Raw genomic sequence first — 20,300 nt, 5'->3', positions numbered from 1 at the left:
TAGTTAATTCAAAGGAAATTGACTTACCTGTGCGTAACATTTTATCATAAATGTCATAGAATATTTACAACTTGGTAAATTATAGGTACTTTAACAAATTCCAAAGCCCTGATTAGGCATGAAATTTTAATTCCACGTGTAAATATTAAATTTGATAATGATTATTGTATATTCGCATTGTATTGTATGTAGGTATTTACCCTATTTTCATCCTGACAAAATTAAAACAAAAGAGCAGAAGGATATTTGAGTTCTTAGATTGAGTTATTAATAGAAAACAGACAATGTTACATTTATTACAATCAAAAGAATATTCATCTCATTAGTTTCATTACACTAGTGTCTACCTTATAGGTACAATTTTTTCCACTTATATATTTCAATCCATAGACTATTTATGATAAGTCCCTGAATCAAGGAAATAACCTAATGTATAGTTTGTATAATAGCGCGACACTGCATTGAGATCCCAAAAAAGGAGATAAAAAATATAAAAAAGTAATAACACGCAATGTTTTGTACATATGTAATTGTAAACTTAATCCATTTCCTAGTTTGTTTATTTTACAATGTTTATAATGGGAGCTTTTAGTGTTGGTAGTCGTTCTGACTAAACTTGATTCACACTTAACTATCAAAAGGCCGAGTTTAATTGTAATAAGTCCTATATTGAGTTGAAATTAATATGAATAAAGCAAACAGAGTGTAAACTGTCAACAGTGCTAATGACCGCTACCCTCGCTCATTATCATAATAAAATTCTGTACCGGAAAACAAATTAAAACAGAATATTTGCTTATTTATCTGCCTTGTGGTACAATTTGTTTGTTTAATGTCGTTATTGAGTTCTTAGTGATAGATGTGATTAACCTTCGACATGCGGTCAACCATTGTTTCATCGTCATATCGCATGGTCCGACGCAATTACAAGTCATTTAGCGCATAAGCAAGTCTCTGTACTCGGTGCGGGCTACGGCCAGTCGATGCGCAACGCTCGCTCTCGTTGCGCGTACATCAATCGGTCGAGAACAATAAATAGTGAAAATGAATTTTCACTCATCGATACTTGTGCTCGCGTGCTTTTTAGCATTATCATCGGCAATTCTACCCGAACCTCTCTCCGATGACTTCATCAACATCATCAACAGGCAACAAAAGTCATGGCTGGCCGGTCGCAACTTTCCGATACATACAACATTTGATACTATCAAGAAACTGATGGGGGCGTTGAAAGATAAGTTTATATCTAGATTGACATCCGTCGAACATGATGCTGAACTCATACGCGATCTGCCAGAAAATTTTGACCCCAGAGACAAATGGCCAAACTGTCCTACTTTAAACGAAATAAGAGATCAGGGATCCTGCGGCAGCTGTTGGGCATTCGGTGCTGTGGAAGCTATGACAGATCGCTACTGCATTTACTCGAACGGGACGAAGCACTTCCATTTTTCTGCTGAAGATTTATTGAGTTGCTGTCCCATCTGCGGTCTCGGTTGTAACGGCGGCATGCCAACCCTTGCCTGGGAGTACTGGAAACACTTCGGCATCGTATCTGGAGGTAATTATAATTCAAGTCAGGGCTGTTTACCTTATGAGATCCCCCCGTGCGAGCACCACGTGCCCGGTGATAGAATGCCTTGCAGCGGCGACACTAAAACTCCTAAATGTGAAAGGGCGTGTAAGAAACCCTACGACACTGCTTATAAATCCGACAAACGTTACGGCAAGCACGTTTATTCCATTCGCGGTGGAGAAGATCATATTAAAGCTGAAATTTACAAGAATGGGCCAGTTGAAGGAGCGTTTACAGTTTACTCTGATTTGCTGACTTATAAGAGTGGAGTTTACAAACATACGATAGGAGATGCGCTGGGCGGACACGCTATTAAAATTATGGGCTGGGGAGTTGAAAATGGAAACAAATATTGGCTTATTGCAAACTCTTGGAATTCGGACTGGGGAGATAATGGATTCTTCAAAATCTTACGCGGAGAAGACCACTGCGGAATTGAAAGTTCTATTGTAGCTGGCGAGCCGCTATTAGATTAATTTAGTTAACTTTTATAACTGTAAGTATAGTTGTAATTCTGTGAAAATGAGAAATAAATTCAATTGTTAACCTTTTTTCATTTTTATCCTTAAAATTTCCTCGTAACTAAATATTACCTACTTACGTAAAAAAATTGATACCTAACTATGTATCTACTGATAAATATAGTTAGATAATATGTACAATATAAACATACCTAACGTCACTGTTGTTCATAATATGATTCTCTATTCATTACAGTTTTGGTTAAAATCATATGTAGGTATGTATTTATAATTTGCGTTGCGTTAGATAACAGTACTAACAGCTGTTAACTTGCTGGTCACGAGGCTAACGATGAAATATCAAGTTTTGCTTACAAATAATTTATATTAATTGGTAAATTACATCAAGAAGGTAATATAGTCATAACAAAATTATTATTCAATAACCTACAATAACAAGTTGCCGATAACAACGTATATTGACCGACCGACCGTGCCGACACGGGATGGTATAATAATTTATGAGGTACCTTTAATATTGTTCAATTATAAAATTACCTATCTATTGTGTTTATTATTGTTTCTGAGAAAGAGAAAAATATTATGATGATCTCGGTGTTCTACTCAGCAAGATGTAGTTAATAAAAACAGACATTTAATTCATGTTAATCAGCAGAGACAAGAAAACAAGATAAGATGACTTAGGTAGGTACAAGTTACAACAGTAACATTTAAATGATCACAAATATTTAAACATCTCCAAAATAAAAACTTGTCTATTCTAATAATATTATCTTAGTAATTATGTACCTACCTACATTATAAATAGGTGTAAACTTAAGAAAAAAAATTACTGCGCTTACAAACGACACAATAAGAAGCAATCAACACATTGACATTCGGACATCGTATACCTATTGGTATAAGTTATTATTTGATTTTGATGTTCAGTTCCAAAAAAAGATCTCATTATTCATTCCACGTGGAAATATGGGTACATTTCCATTTAGACAAATTCTTCATTCTTTAACTAATGCAACTTCCTTTCAAATTGAATTCATATACCTACCGTATCAACATTATGATCCATATCAATTTCAAGGTTACTCTTATCCTGAGCTTTGACTTTTAAGCCTCATAATATGTCCTTGTTCTTTGTATTGACTTTTTAATGTTCTGATAAATTATTACAAAGAAAAAATGTTCATTAAACATTTGTAAACTTAATAATTTATCCTTTATTTGCACATCTCTAATGAATGATTCATTAATGTAAAATTATAGCTGGTCTGTTTATTTAACGCTGCTTACATTAAAAATTAAAAGACCTTATGCAGCACTTCATTAAAGCCATTAAAACGCTCATGTATTCGTTACACGATAAGAGATTTAACCCGACGCCTCTCAAACTGCCTAGACCACTCTCAGCGACTTGAAATTTTTAATGAAATGCGAAAAACGGATACTTTTAATGTCCAAGTCGGCTTTCAGCGCTCGCAGTTTAATTAGAAGGGGAAGGACGGTTTAACAGTCGAAACTTTTGAGTGTGTTACGCATTAAAATGTGTTCATTAGCTTATTTAAAGTGAACCACAATTACGCCATTAGGCTACTTAAGGGTTGGTAAAATTAGGGCGCATTTTTTAGGGAAAATTAGACTTTGATTGCAATAATTTGGTTTAGTTACGTAGATTTTAGGGAAAGTCTATCGTTTTAAAATATCCCAATGCCTACTATATGTGAAAAAGATATTCAGTATCTACTCAATAAAAATTGAAAAAAAAAAATGTTAATGTACTTAGGTAAGTAGTTAATCATTTCACATTTCGAAATACGGTGATGTTAAAGACCATGGAAAAGACCGAAAAGGAAAACCGATTGTGACGGAGAGAATCAGCTGGTAATGGTGCAGAATTGCAGATCACTAACTACACACACTCAACTAATTGAAATTTTTTAACGTTCCTCCTCCTCCTCTCATTAAAAACCTTCTGAGATATGTTTCGCTTGCAGCTCCCAATGCTTGAGGTAATTTTTTAGGGGGCAAAAACAGTAGTAAGCATAATATTTATTAATTTACTTGTATGTTGTTTACTTTTATGCATTCAGTATTTCATAGTATATGTTTTAAGTTTCATACTTAAATCCCGAGTGATTCCAATAAATATTTTTTATTTATTTTTTTCTTCATTTTCTTCATGTCAAAGGCATAATATAGGTAATTTTGTTCTTTTGATGCCGAAAATTCGAGTTAGAACTACCGCGAAGGCTTGGCTACGTGGCCCTCTGATACATTAGATCTCGAGTCTACAGAAAAGGTTCGATGAAAAAATTAAAAAATAACTCGGCAACTAACAAAGATTACGCCTATGTTCAGTCCTGTACAATTGAAGACTTGATAATCGAGATGGCGAATATTTGTAAGGATGCACATTGTACAGTTACAGAAATAAAGAAATAGTATTTAGAAAATAAACATTTGCTCTTTTCTTGCAGGACTGGGCTTGAAAAATACGCAGCTGGTAGGTCGTTCTAAAGCTTCACAGTAAGTTTCATGTGAATGGTAAATTATCGATTTGGGCAGAAGATAATTGAAGAAAACTTGGAACAGGAGGGTAGCAAGTATCAACATTGGTATTTATCAACTGCTACTACAATTAATATAACAAACCTAGAACCTAATTAACCTTGATCCAGACCCATAAAGTAGGAGATTTGGGAAAAGGATATCCTATACTCAAGGATGAGGAAACTGCTGAATACATAAATAAAACATAACATTTTAATAACACTTTAATGTAACTACAATTTTATAAATTTATTTTAGAAGCACAACACTGCAAATATTTTATTTTGGACAAAAGAGAAACAATGAAAATGTGCGTCTTATAAAAATCTAATCAATGAACTGTGTTTATATTGCATTAAAAGGGAATAAATTTTAATAAGTGAAATTTGAATTATTTAATTATTAGATAACAATATTTTGCTTCTAAAATAAATACAAACCCTATCTCTATAAGATAAATAAATCTATAATATAAAACTAATATATCACAAAACATGACTGATCACTTTTAAAAAATTATAGTGACGTCCCGAATTACGCTAAGACTAATTGCTAGGTTAAATTTGTTAATTTAGGAATATGACTCGAATATATAACTTCACGACGTCTTAAATTTTTTACCCCGTTTTTATATTCGCTTAGGTAGTTCTTAAACGTCAAAATCCCTAAAAAATGTTCTCTCAAATGTTACCAGATAATATACATCTAAATAGCCGGGTCCACACCGGACGATCCACCGCGATCCGATCGCGCGCCTGCCGCGCGCGATCCATCGATGCAGGCGGTGTGGACGGTTGTGTTGGATCGCGCGATCCACTTCACCATGGACATCACAGAAAATCGCCGTATGATATCGCTTTTTAAATAATTTAAATGTTTATGATATCCCAAAGATTCTAATTACAACAATAGAGGTGTTAAAGATGATGCTTGGCGTCAGATTTCTCGTGAAATGGGGAATAGTCGATCGAGAACCCCAAGAAAAAAAAAACTCTGCGTACAGCTGAGTCCCAGATTCCAAACGATTTTTGTAAAATTGTTTCACCCAAAACCGTCGATTTCTTTTTCTTGATTTTTTGCGCAAACATAAGTATTAAGTATAATAAAAGTTACTGCTGCAACAGCAAGAAGCCGCCGTTGTATGTGTGACTCCATATCGTACAAGAGTTAGACTGCCTGAATCACGGATCGCTTTAGGATCGCTTGGAGCGCATATTTGGGGTCGCCAGATTCTAAAGTGGATCGGCCTAACATAATCCACGATCCATGCTCCGCGATCCTGGATCGCGGATCGCGTGATCGATGAATCGTTTGGTGTGGACCCAGCTATTGAATTCATTTTCATACAGTGTTACAGTCAAACAAATTAAATGAATATAAAAACGGGATGTAAATAGATAAATATATTATTTATTTTAATATTCCAAGAGTGACTATCATTTGTTCTTAAATTTGGCATATCGAGATGTAAGTTCCTTTTTTTCGAATACATCATACATTTTAACAAAATATTTAAGTGGACAGAAGATATAAACACTTGCCACAAACCAAACAAAATATTGGAAAGAAGACAAACAGTCGACACACAAAATAGTATGTATTATTATTTTCAAACACAAAATCGATATTACGAAGTCATCATTAATTTTTAAACCAAGCAATAACAATATAATACCACATACAAATCAGGACATTTTAATAGATCATAATATTACGCCCCTACGGTTCATAAACATAAAAATTAAGATCTGTAAAAGTGAAACACGACATGCCTTACAAAATAAATGGACAAAATGCACATTTCTATGATGCAAACATCAATCAGTCTGATATAAAGCTTATCACTCCTATATACTGCATTTGATACATTATAACGACGACAATTTCAATGCTATATAAATTTGATGATATATAACATAAAATCGATTTTATTGCATTAAATGGATGAGAATATAACAGTATAAAAGTGTATTCTATCATCTAAGTAAGTAGGTTGTATGTTAGTAATTGTATTAATTCTATTCATAGCGTCCGAATATACATAATTGATAAGCCTTCCACCCTTTCTTGATAACTACAAAACTCTTATTTTTGGTTCAATTCGCAAAACGACATAATAATAATAATACGTAAATAAATCGATTGAAATTGCGTAAATAAACATAACACGATGGCTATGTATTTATATTATTTATACAATAATTACATTCGTAAATAATAATTTAAAAATCATATTTCACAAATTATTTATATTGGAATGAATACACACATCAAATTCTATAACCATATAAAAATAATTATTTAATGAAGAAAGCAGTTCAATACTCTTCGATCATAATCACTGAGCAGAAAACATGGATATACAATTTTAACAATAATATTATCTTTATACAGGAACAAAACACTCACATCGAGTCGTATCTAGCATCAGATGTTAGTGGATCTACGTCGTCTCGATGTCTGAAATTGAAGGCATTTCTAAAACTGTCTCTTAGACGCTCGGCGAATGTTTTATAATCTAGATTTACTTGCTGACCGAAGTCGAAGTCAGCTACTTCTACGGTATGCCTGTAATTGTAATAAATAACACATAAAGTACATAAGTGGCGACACTTGAAGGATGAATTTCAGGTAAAGATATTATTTAAAAAAATTATTACAGAAATAACATATGTATTTATTTACAATTAAATGTAATTGTCATTGAATCGAAAAATTTAAAAAATAACACAATCACACAAACATAAAATAAATTATTAAAAACTAGCAATTTAGCAACACCATGTATTGAAAACATGCTCTTTCTATACACCCAGACTTTATCTATGAATGAATTGCTGTCTTAAATATTATTTACAAATGGTCCATATTTGGATCCTTTGTTGTATACAAAAAAAAATTAATTTATAAATAGGTACCTCGATCTATGCTGATAGTAGGCAACACCAAACACCACTAATATTACGGCAACAAGAGAGAACGCCACCGGGACTACGATTACTGACAACTGCGCGTGGACTGACGCTGAAATATAATAAACAGAGTTGTTAATACAATGTCTTTTCAGGATTAAAAATATCTAATGAATCAACTATTCTCTTTTAATTTAGGTTTGTAATTATGAACACAAGTAGGTACATACAAAAATAATAATATGTATAAGCAAGATAAATTGACTTATTACGTAATGCAATTGCTGAATAACATAATACTTATATAACTTTCTATTTTTCGTTTATCAATACAGTTTTGTCAATATAGTTCATTGCAATGCGTGCAGTTAAACGCGGTTAAACTGCGGATCGACCACCATGTAATCTTTGTAATACTAATAAGTTACTTAATCAATGTATTAATAAATACCTTTATAGATATTGATTGTAGCCCTCGACACACTTTTCCCAACTTCATTCTCAATAACAACAACAACAGTGTGCTGTTCACTATCAGAAAAGTAGTGTACCAAAGGGAAAATATTAGAAATAGTTCTAGACTTCATAGAACACGTCTCATTCCCTGTAACATTGTATTGTCCGAGCTTGTATATAGCACAATAATCGAACGGCGGTGACCCAGTGTATTTCACTTGTAAGTTTAGAAGATCGCCGTGTTGCAACCAGTTCAAACCAGTTATGTTCACTGTTGAAATTGACTCTGAAATAGTGAAATAATAAGTTGTTAATTGGATTGAAGTTGCTATATTTGACGAGTAAGAATACCAGTTAAATGTACATATCAAAGTCGAGAAATGTGGATAGTTAAAAGGTTTATAACACAAGAAGCTAGACAAATTTTCGTAAAATAAATTACTGTTCGGTCATATGTCCTATTTCATAAGGTCTAAGTAAGTCCTATGAAATTTGCTAAACATACCTCTTATGCTAATTGTTTCCTGATAATGTCCATATGTGTAGGTATCGCCGATCGGCACTATGCTTGAGTTGTGGCATATGAAATCCTTTATTGCATGTTTTCGTTTTGCATTCATTGGTATACCTCGCTTTGATATTCTATGATTTACATTATCACTGGTATTGCTTAATGGTACAACTGTTGTATCTGCACTTGGAACTGTTGTTGGTTTGGGTGTTGTTGTTGTCGTTGTTGTGGTTGTTGTTGTTGTGGTTGTTGTTGTAGTGGTTGTTGTTGTGGTTGTTGTTGTTATCGGAGGCAATGGTTCGTTATTAGCCACAACCAACACATCAATGTAATGATCAGTCATCACATCTTGATAGGTATAGTTTAAAGAGAAGTCTGTTGTTTGATCTATGAACATACAATCTATGAACCAATAAGTGATAATTGTGGACGCGTTTTTCTTTAAAAATTGCATCTCATTATCAGGTAGTTGCACAAAATGATGCACTGTGTTGTTGGAGGCAACAAACTTGTTGTCTCTAATTAAATTGTTTTGCTGTAGATACAGGTTTCCATTCAACGAATCTGAAATATTAGGTAATAATTGAAAGTATAATTACACTTAATTTAAGTCAATCAATGTATTTACATATCGCATTTATTTTTTACATTTCTCTTTTACTACAACAATTTCTTCAGATTACTGCAATGATATTGAATAATATAGTTAAGTCTATTAGTAGTTAGCATGTTTAACAGATAAGATTATGGAGACATAATTACAAGGTCAGAATAAAAACAACTAAATATTCAGAGAATAGAAGCCAAGATTAAAAAGCAGGTATAATTAAACAACATACATTTAGAATGAATTTGCATTATTAGTAACAGCACAACAGGGTACCTATACTACAATAAAATCTAAAGAGTCTTACCTGTAATTTGGAATGTTGTGGTTGCCGTTGCTGTCAAGATCCACATACCAAAAAAAGTTTTCATAAGATTAACTGTGACTGTGTGTTCACCAGCTTCATACAAATCGCGTGGGTATTCAACAGTCCATTTTGACACATTTGATTTTGCGACAAACTATGAACACAAGAAATATGTATTAAAATTTAATATTTTGAGCTGAATAATCAAAAATGTGAAATGATTAGGTACTGGCTGGACGGAACATTTGGGCATTTATGAGTGTTCTGTTGTCTCTATAATGTCTTTATAATTTAGGGTGCAATTTGGATCATTATAATTGGTAAACTCCACTTAATATCAAGTGTTTATTTTTATACATAAATTAAAAATAAATTTCCACAAATACATATATTGAATTATGACCTCTGCAATTTATAAATAATAATCTCTGAAACTATTTTAACATTGTCAGGAACCAGTACAGATACCATATCATATTTACTTTATCATACTTTAATTAAAAGCACAAATGCAAATGTGGATATTAATATTCTATTACATTGATGTTGTAAAGGAAACTTCAATACTGATAACCTTATTGAAGAAGACAATTTCTTATAATGTTTTAGACTTTTAAAGTGAAATATTTATTATAATTCATCATACATACATTACTATCACTCTTTGTACAAAGGGAAACAAAAGAACTGCTTATTTTATTAAAAATTATTCACCTCAAAAATAATGCAATGTTTATCTAATAACTAAATACTATTTAATAAACTACAATAACTACAAGTCAAATGTTGTCACAACTAATTTATTATAGAACCAACTAATCTCATTTACATAAGTTACCTATATATATTCATTATAGTTGTCACACTTATTATTTGATTATTATTCCTTGTATGTTTAAAAATTAAAATAACATTGAATTCTTCCACAATTATTTATCTAATGTTATTAACTCTAACTACATTAGAATCTTACTTGAGCCCTATGTTGTGGCTGTACATCATCCGAAAAATCAAATTGAAGATTTTCTCCTGAATAACCAAGAACCGTGGCCGTAAACGTTATGTTAGATCCCCGAACAGCTGGCCCATCATTTGAAACTAATAATTTCAAAGCTAAACACACTGTAAAGAAGAAAAAATCATATAAATTGAAGACTAAATGTAAGAACCAAAACAATAATAACAAATGTTCATGAGAGGCAAGGTTTTTAGTTTGAGGGATATAGTATTGCAATCGGTGCATAATATCACGAGAATTAGTATGATTAGAAACTCTTGATCAAGGATGCAAATTTTATAACTTAAATAACTATAATATTAGCTCGATTGGAGTATTTTTGTACTACAAACATACCTTTATCAACACAAAATACGAAAAATAAAATACACAATATGCGAGTCATTTCGATCCACTTTAAATTTTTAAAGGAAAATAACTAAATTAAAATGTAGATAGGTTTGTGTTTCTCATTCAAATTAAATTGTATTTAGAGCACAAAAGCTATAAAAATCAGAAACAATATTATCAATAAAACATTTTACGTCATCATATTCTACGCAGTGAGCCCCAAAGGTGAGCCCTATTGGAAATTGAAAATAATGTCTTGTTTTGACATTAATTGACATTTGACATACAAAATTTAAAATGTTTGACATATACAGAGTATATAAATTATTAGTCCTCCTATAATCGGATGCAAGATCGGATGCCAATCGGATGCTTTACTTTGACATAAAACAGAATGATTAAAAGTATGTATCAAGCATAGGAGTATTTTTAGTTTAACGTATATATAATCCTTTTTTAATAAAAAGTATGGTACTTACATTAATTAAAGTTTGTGTTTAAAGATTATTGTTTAGAAAATGTTTTAAATCTTATTAAATAACAATTTCCACCAAATTTAGAGAGTAGAAATCACTGCACAAGTGCACAGTTATAAGGCTGCCCAGCTCCATTGTGGTACATAATTGTATCGCGGGTCTCAAACCATAGGGGCGTATCCACAAAACCCCTACTTTTCAGGAGAGACAAAAAACTTAATAACTTTTTTTGTGATTGAGCCACCTTGTTATGTTTTTGCATGTAGCTATATATTAACACTGCAGTTAATATGGAATGCTTGGTTTTAAGTTATTCCCTCTGTAACACTAGTTTTTAGCTGATACGTCTATTTGCCATGACGAATAGATGGCAAAACTCCGTCAAATTTCCCCCATAAATGTATGGAATTTATGGACGTAAAAACCTTCTCCTTAAATTATTAATATTTATACTTATATTTATTTTTACCTAGTCGGTAACTCAAAATATTGTAATTTAGGAATGAGAACCCATCGAAATTAACGTTATTTACGCGGTTTTTAAAATTCTTACGCCTGTTTGGCTTGGCATTTATATTGAGAGGCGTTTGAATTCAAAGTAGAGGTATAAACCAGTTTTATTCTACAATCTAGACAAAAAAAAACAAATGGGAGTAATTACACAATATTTTCTGTGTGAAAATAAAAATAAGCATATAAAAAAGTTTAATTTATTTATAAATCTGAACATAGTTACTTAGGTACCTACTTTAAATGACTAAAGTCACAAACATTTTTAAACAAACGTTAAAAACAACCGACTTCAATATGTAACGGAAAAGTAAAAAATAAAAAAAACGATTTGATGTTATTTATTTTAACATATTATTTAGATGTGCTATTTACTAAATAGGTTTGATACTAAGTGCTTAGTGCTTGACACCGACTTCAAAGCTATTTAATAAATAACTAGCACATCTAAATAATATGTAGTAATTAATAATATCAGATCTTTTTTTTTTTTTTTTTACTTTTCCGTTATGGAAGTCGGTTGTTTTTAACATAGTTATTTCTATTTAATACTTTATAGTGAATTTTTCAACACGAATCAAACGAGCCCAAACTCGATAAAGTTGAGTCAATATATTACTGAGTTCCTATGGCCACCTTCCGATTCCATCATCAAATCAGCTGTATGTCATGATAATGTTTCATCGTTATCCAATTTACATACGTATACAAAATTTCAGCTTAATCGGTTACCGGGAAGTGTATCAAAGTTACTTGCTAGATTTCAATTAAGTTATCGAGATCAGACAAAAATGCTCATAAAATAAAAACTGCTAGGCCTATCCGAATAAATTTTTTATGAGACCAATTCGACAACATTACGCATCAAACAAAAAAATAATCACATAGATCGGTCCAGAAACCTCGGAGTAATCGGTGTACATACATAAAAAAAAATATACCGGCCAAATTGATAACATAATTTTTACATGATTTGCTGGAGACATCATTACATATCTTAGCATTGAAGCTACCACTCAATTTCGATTTTATCCTGGGCAGCAATCAGAATAAAGAATCAGGTTTCCACATTGGTAAGCTTGGTGATATAAGTATACAAACATGTTGAGACTTCATTTGCCCCTCTGTTTCTCTCGTACTCTGGCCAAAAGTAACAGTAGCCCTGTTTGCTCACTGCATTATGTATTGTGAAATTTATAAAGCCCAATTTCCTTTTATAAAAGATAGGTTTACCCAAAACTAATGGACAGTATAATACTGCTTCGAAATCAAATACAGGTACAGAAAAGAAGAGTAGAGTCAACCATTGCCTTTAATTTGTCTTCTTCTTTTCTTCTTTGGCATATTCTTTCCTATTAACATGTTCTTCATTATACTCCTCCTGTTTTTCTTTCTGTTCTTCTTCGGGTAACTGCTCAAACTTATGACACCAACATTGGTCTATCCTCGGCTTGTGAAAATCTTAACATTATTCTCCATGCAATGTTCTTTATAAAATAACTAGCTTACCACCCGCGGCTTCGCCCGCTTTCTCTAAAACGATTTGAAATTTAAACTATCCTGTCTCTCAAGTTGGATCGAACTGCACATGGTGTGCGAATTTTATTATAATCGGTTAAGTGGTTTAGGAGTCCATTGAAGACAAACATTGTGACACGAGATTTATATATATTAAAGATATATATATATATAGTAATAGTAAATTCACTAAAGTTATTCCACGCATTAGAATTAAATCTACTCGCTTTGGCATCTCACTGCAGAATGATCGTGTTTCCGTATTGTTGACATGACGATACGTCCACCAACTTGCTCTGTGACGTCCTCCTAGTGACGAAATCTGGAGACAGCAATACTAAAATATGTAGACGTATGTGCATACGTCCGCAGTGATGACTAAATATCCCCAGGATCGTGTTGACATTGATGGTCGTATGTGCATACGTCTATATAGCTCAACACAATGATTTCAGGTTAAAATAAAACAAACAGTCGTATGTGCATACGTCTATAAGGCACGTCAAAACTGCCTCAATAAGCAATTATATTGCTCTTACGTCTATTATACGGCTATATGGCCTAACAATAATTGTAGACTGTCTAGCTTACGGCAAATAATATTTTGCATTTTATACAAAAAGTAATCGGTATTAAATTATAAGAAAAATTGAGGTTATGTATTGCTTAAAGTAGAATCCAATGGCATTAAAAACGAAAAATCGCATTTTTGCATATACGCCCCTATGGTTTGAGACCCGCGGTATCATTATGTAACGACTAACGAACATTCTTTGAATTTTGTGTCGTTGCGTTGTTTCATGTGTGAAGTGTTAGAGCGTTTTCACATTATCCGATCCGATATCTGATATCGGACGCCGATAGCCGATATCCGATATCGGATATAATTTGCCTTTTCACATTGTCCGATAAAATCGTTCCGATATCATCATGAGTGTTGCCAGATTTTTTTAGAGAAAACTAAACTAAATTGCTAGTTGATAAAAAAGGTATAATTAAAAAAAATCAAATGATCGATGATAGTTGTACATACATTAAAAATAACTAGAAACAACTTCAAAAAAAGAAAAGTAAAATGTAAAAAAGATTTGATATCATTGATTACTGCATATTATTTAGATGTGCTATTTACTAAATATGTAGTTTGATATCGGTCATTTGTATAGTATATATATTACGTTAACACATTAAATAAATTAATATCAATACCTACTACAACCTAGTATTAGTTAATAGTTTTAGTAATACATATTAGTAAATACCTTTCAAAATCTATTAAATGTATTTTTAGCAAGACGTACCTAGTCATTAATTAGTCATTTTTTCACTATATACATTTATAAAAGTTCATAAGTAGTACCTATGATAAATTTATTAAGTGATACAATCTTTGTTCACATTTTCTTATTACACTGAAGACATCCTAAAATAATATAGAAAGGGTTTTAGGTTAAAGCAAATAATTTTTTTTAAGATTTAGCGCCCTATAAGACTGAGAATACACAAACTAGTGCTTTTTTGCTGTTGGTATACTGCCTTTTCGAAAATTGAGTTGGCAACACTGAACATTATCGTCCGATAGCCGCTGGCATATCGGTGTCGGCTCCGATATCCGATATCGGACCGGACAATGTGAAAGACAGGTACATATTTCATACATTTTACTTCCCTCCGATATCGGATATCGGCTATCGGTGTCCGATATCCGATATCGGATCGGATAATGTGAAAACGCTCTTAGAGTCTGGCCAGTCAAAGCTGAACCCAGTGTTTTTTGTAGCGGCCACACAATGGAATGTCATCATGGCGTTTCGGCGTAGTTAGTTGTCAGTACTCAGTTTTGTTGAAAAGGGTTCAAATCCTTTACTTTAATAATGTTTAATTCCTGCTGTGTTGTATACATAATGCACCTATATACTATGATCACCTTTATGAATACCTATCAAAAGTATCAAAATGTTTTTTTCCTATTATAGCCGATGTTACCCAGGGTCCATATTTTTTAAATTTGCCGCCCTTTACTGGGTTCAGCAGTCAGCTTTGGCTGGCCAGACTCTAATAATGTAAAATAGTAACACTCGTCCGATTATAAACAGGCAACAAAACAAGCTTCTGCAATCTGCAGACTGCAGTCTGCAAAAATAAAACATTAAACATCTATGATCTATCCATAGATCCATAGTGATTGCTGTACTGTGTAGTGTGTAATTTTTAATAAGTGTTTTCGTTTGATCTTGGTGATATGTTGTTTTGAAAAAAAATAATGCTTGAAAATTAAAATAAGGTTCAACGGGATATTTTGATTTATATACTAAAATGGCGACAGTATTTGATAGCCCATTTATTCGACAACGTTTACATCGGTTACGGCATCGTGATTTCGATTTGGATGAAGATCAGCGATTTGGTAGATGTGACTGCACCAGCTATTCCTATTTCGTTCTTTCGATGGTTTTATTTTCAGTGGGTACAGTTATAACTGTCCTTGCTCTTGGTGATGCTGATGGCTATATTTTAAGTAATTTAGGACACATGTGGCTCGTTGGACCCATATTTATTTGTTCAGGAATGATGGTTGCAGTAAAAAGCATGTTATATTTGCGAAGAAAGAGTGTAATTCAGATGCTCCTACATCAGCGTGCAATAATAAGAGTAAGTTGTACATGTTCATAGATTACTTGGCCAATTTAGTGTGTGAATTTTACGTGTAAATGAATGGCATCAATAGAAAGTTCGTATTCGGTACTGTTATTCTACATTCTCGCGATGCTATAATCTCTTGTACCTATATTTTGTCTGAACAAATATGTGTTAACCTTAACCCAAAAGTATTATCATTCACAAATGTTTTTACTAATTCAGTAAATAGAAGCTACCAATACCAGTGCATTGAATATGTCACACACATATGTATAATTACTTATCAAGATAAAAAGTTGTATTTCAATGTCAAAGGAACTTCCTTTTACCTAATATGTCTGTATGGTATTGATTGGCTGGTAATGGTTATGTTATTTATTTATACAATTACAAATTAATGAGATATACTGACAATTTTATGGTGTAATTTTTATTTAAAAATTCTATATATAAAAAAAATGTAAAGAGAAAGGACAAAACTAATTATGTATTTTCTATAGGACATGGCAACTGTACAAGCAGAGCAGGCTTATAGTGGTCAAGTGCCTCGGACAGCTTCAAGTGCGACCTTGCCACCTTCATATGATGCATTAATAGCTAATGCTGCCACAAGCAAACCTTCGTGCTCAGAGCTTCCACCACCCACTTATGATGAGGCAATGTATCTTATAGATGATGAGAAATATCATATTGATAAGAATGTAATCGCAAAACAAGAAACTAGCAACCAAACAAATTCTATTGACGATAGCAAGCCTTGAAGAATATACATATGAATTTGCCTTAGGAAATACCTACTTAATTATTTTTTCTTTGTACTTATGTTTTTAAAGATAGTCAACCTTATTGATAGTATTCTCTAATGTGCCTAAAATATTTATTGTTGGGCAGTTGTTATGATGTTATAATTTAAACATTGTAAATTAGAGTAAGAAATATGAACTTATTTACATGAATTCAAAATTGATAATTGTAAGATACTGTGCCTAATATCATGCATAAGTTATTATAATAACTATTTTACTTAACGTTGCTTTACATAAGTATTATCAATAATGAATACTTAAAATCTTGTTAATAAACTTAAAAAAGTGATTATTGGCTTGCATCTGTGATTAAAATGCCTAAACGTTAATATACAAAGCATACAATTGTTATGAGCCTATAAGAGTTGACTTATATTAATAAGGTTTGTACAGTGGTGTAGTAGTAAGAGATTCTTATAGCAATATAAATGTAAACAAGTCAGTGGAAGAATGTTGATGGAAAAAACCTTATAATAAAAATAAAAAAACAGTTATTCCAAATAATGATTTAATATAGGTTCATACAAATGGCACTTAAAATAATGGAATGTGTTTTAAATCTAAAACATACATTATTTATTTTATTATCTCGAATATTATTTTCAGTGTTCGACTTTTAACATAAATACTTAGTTATTTAAGTTTTAAATGTGTTTAAATCTTTGTCTTTAAATATTATTGTTTTTTTAACATCCTTGATCTTCCTACTTTTTCTTGGTTCCTATTTATAATTGTTTTTGTTAATGCAACAAAACTGTAATAAAGTTTGATAAAGTTGATACACAATAGCATTTGTTTTGTTATATTCTGCTGATAATGTAGTAAACAATCATAGGATCATTGGCAATTATTGTTAAGAGGTTAAAAATCAACTTAAATGTTGTGAAGACTGAAGCATTTACAATTTACATTGTTGGAAATTTATTACAAGAACATTATAATTATTATTATTGTACATAGAATAATGTTGATCTGATTGATGTGACTTCCATGGAATGAAGAATACATCTATATTTATAAAATTTTACTGGTTTTATTTCAAAATCCCATACAGTTTAAATATAACATACATCACAATAATATTAGTTCTAAGTATAACTGAGATCACTTTACATACATTAATAATTGTACCTAATAATTAAGTTAATACATGCTTATACTAATTTTCATATGCATGAATAAATAAAGAATTAGAAAATACAAAACTGCATGACTCATAATGCTCATTGATAAAATGGAAATAATTTAAATTTTTCGAATTTATTAATAAAAAACAACTATTCAACAATACTTAATGAAGTTATTTCAATACTAGTCTATCATAGTAATCCTAATTAAAAATTGTGTGTGTGCTGAGCACAAATGCCAGAAGTGAAACTTCATTGGCATGATTCAGAGATACCAAAATCTTCACTGTACTCCATGATGTGACGGTATAGCCATACTAGGTACCTTGAAATTTTACTCTTAATGTCTTGGGAAGTTTCACTTCCAAAACAAAATTATTAAAATTTATGCAAGCTAGGTATCATGTTTAAAAAAATTGAATGATTGGTTTTTATTTCTATTTCTACATTTTTTCATGTACCATTATCTTGAATTATTTTATACCAGTGACAGTTTTTCAATCATAGAGCACTCAAATGCTTTGCATTATGAGTCATGCAATACATAACACTTACTTTATATTTGAGGCTTTCTTTTAAATCATAGTGACAGTAATTTAAGTTAATCTTCCATAGTATAAACTTCCCATACAAGCTTTGTGTAATTGTAACCACTGTACTACAAAAATATCTGCAATATATTGTAATATCTTTCCAGTAAGTGATAAACTACGCACTCTACATAGGCTTTCAATGAAGATAATCCTGCAATCTACCAGATAAAGACATCTCATAATAAATGCAACCATACAGAGAGGAATACAGGTGCCAGGTCCATTACAGAAAATTAAATCTGGTTTAAATTTATAGACTATTGGTATGGCGCTTAGAGTAGCATATATAGTAGTAAACACCGACGATATATATGATTGATTTACATTTCTACTTCTAGGAATTTTGGCGATTTTGTAGTCAGTATACTGACTTTCTATTTCACGAACTTTTACTTCACTCCTCTCGTCGGAGTCAGCCATAACGTAGAGACGTGGAGTATATAAGTATAATTTCATCCTTGCAACGAGCGATAACATCTCAGTAGTGTGCCCACCTGATCCAATGCACAAAATCGTCCGAAATGATCTGTTGTGAATATGTAATCCGACGCGACGAGAGTATATCGTACTGATAAGATATAATGCTCTAAGGCATACGAATGCCAATGGAAAAACAATAATGCACTGTATGATAACAAATAAAGCACCCATGGTAAACAATCGAAGAAAGTACAATTTTTATGTGTGTTATATTCGGTAACAGCTGTGTTGTTTACTTCAACTTGTGAAATGCTTTTCTTTGTGTATTATTTTGTTGTAGATGCAAGAAACAACTTAATTTTTTCACCGCTAATATGTAACTATAGAAATTTCAAGTTTCAACGTGCGTTTTAAAATAAAGTACCTATAAATAATGAATGTCAAGCCACCTGCCACATTAAATAATTAACAAATGTCATTTTCAAGTGTGCCCACAGAGCACGTATCACGCACGTATATAGATAATGTACTTTGTGCCACAGAGTAAGTTAACAATACTAGAAAGGCAAAATGATAATACATTCTTTTGTCCTGTGTTTGTCCCTATTTATTGAGTATAGCGGATTATAACGTGGTAGCATTAGCACATGACAGAAGTGAAACTTTTTTGGCAAGTTTCAAAGATACCAAAAACGTCGCCTTACTCCATGACGTGACCCTATTACGATGACGCGACCTTGAAATTTTACTGTCAACGTACCCAAAGAAGTTTCACTTCAAAAACTACTTTTTCCAAAAAAAATATATGAAATATTTCTTTCATATTATATTCTCCGTTAGTAATATTTCTTCCCTGGGCAGAGAACCTGAGGGAAGGCGCGCGCGATGAATATGTGGGCTACATGCGCATGTGTGAACATTTGTCTGCAGGAGCTGCCCACAAGCTACCCGGCGCCGGCGGCAACACATACGAAATTGCGCATGTATGCGCTTAGGCCATATTCAGAAATAAAGCCTGAAACTTATAGCGCTTACCGGCGCTTGTCAGCGTTGGTTCGTTCTACACAAAGGAATCAGGTTGAAGCAGACCAAGACAAATTTTAAATGGCAGCGCCCAGCGCTGACAAGCGCGTGTTGAAGCTTGCCGGAACTAGTCGGCGCCGTTCAGCGCTTATCGGCGCGTGTTCATGTATTTTCCTGCGCGGGCTACCAGCGCTGACAAGCGCCGGTAAGCGCTTATAAGTTTCCAGCTTTCTTTCTGCATACGCCCTTAGAGTGTGTATTCGTACGCAAACTACCTAGCTTTTTAGGCTGGTTGCAGAGCTTGACCGACCATCAGTGCGTACGTCAGTCGCGCTTGTCATATGTATGGAAATTCATAAAACCGTTCATAGCTAGACTGGCCATACGCACGCGTATTGTCATGCGGATTAGTGTCATAGTCATACAATTGTTGATGCGTAT

The 20,300-nt window shown here is 32.4% G+C and overlaps 4 protein-coding genes across 4 annotated transcripts; 2 read left to right on the top strand and 2 right to left on the bottom strand.

The window, feature by feature from the left end:
- The first annotated feature begins 945 nt into the window (after positions 1-945).
- Positions 946-2,127, top strand: LOC123695301 (cathepsin B). The gene has a single exon (XM_045641099.1). The coding sequence runs from the start codon at positions 1,045-1,047 to the stop codon at positions 2,050-2,052; it is 1,008 nt and encodes a 335-aa protein (XP_045497055.1). The 5' UTR covers positions 946-1,044; the 3' UTR covers positions 2,053-2,127.
- A 2,855-nt stretch (positions 2,128-4,982) lies between these two features.
- Positions 4,983-10,960, bottom strand: LOC123695300. The gene is made up of 7 exons (XM_045641098.1): positions 10,753-10,960; positions 10,372-10,520; positions 9,399-9,552; positions 8,479-9,048; positions 7,969-8,259; positions 7,524-7,629; positions 4,983-7,173 (listed from the first exon to the last, which is right to left on the bottom strand). Exons 1-7 carry the CDS (start codon positions 10,799-10,801, stop codon positions 7,011-7,013), a joined length of 1,482 nt encoding a protein of 493 aa, XP_045497054.1. The 5' UTR covers positions 10,802-10,960; the 3' UTR covers positions 4,983-7,010.
- Positions 10,961-15,412: 4,452 nt separating this feature from the next.
- Positions 15,413-17,718, top strand: LOC123695474. Its single transcript, XM_045641333.1, has 2 exons — positions 15,413-15,902; positions 16,391-17,718. Exons 1-2 carry the CDS (start codon positions 15,567-15,569, stop codon positions 16,649-16,651), a joined length of 597 nt encoding a protein of 198 aa, XP_045497289.1. The 5' UTR covers positions 15,413-15,566; the 3' UTR covers positions 16,652-17,718.
- Positions 17,188-19,225, bottom strand: LOC123695473 (UDP-N-acetylglucosamine transferase subunit ALG14 homolog). The gene has a single exon (XM_045641331.1). It carries the CDS (start codon positions 19,065-19,067, stop codon positions 18,420-18,422), a length of 648 nt encoding a protein of 215 aa, XP_045497287.1. The 5' UTR covers positions 19,068-19,225; the 3' UTR covers positions 17,188-18,419.
- Between the last annotated feature and the right edge of the window lie 1,075 nt (positions 19,226-20,300).

The sequence above is a fragment of the Colias croceus genome, chromosome 11 (assembly GCF_905220415.1).
Source record: "Colias croceus chromosome 11, ilColCroc2.1".
Taxonomy (NCBI): domain Eukaryota; kingdom Metazoa; phylum Arthropoda; class Insecta; order Lepidoptera; family Pieridae; genus Colias; species Colias croceus.
This window is presented reverse-complemented; position numbering and strand designations above follow the sequence as displayed.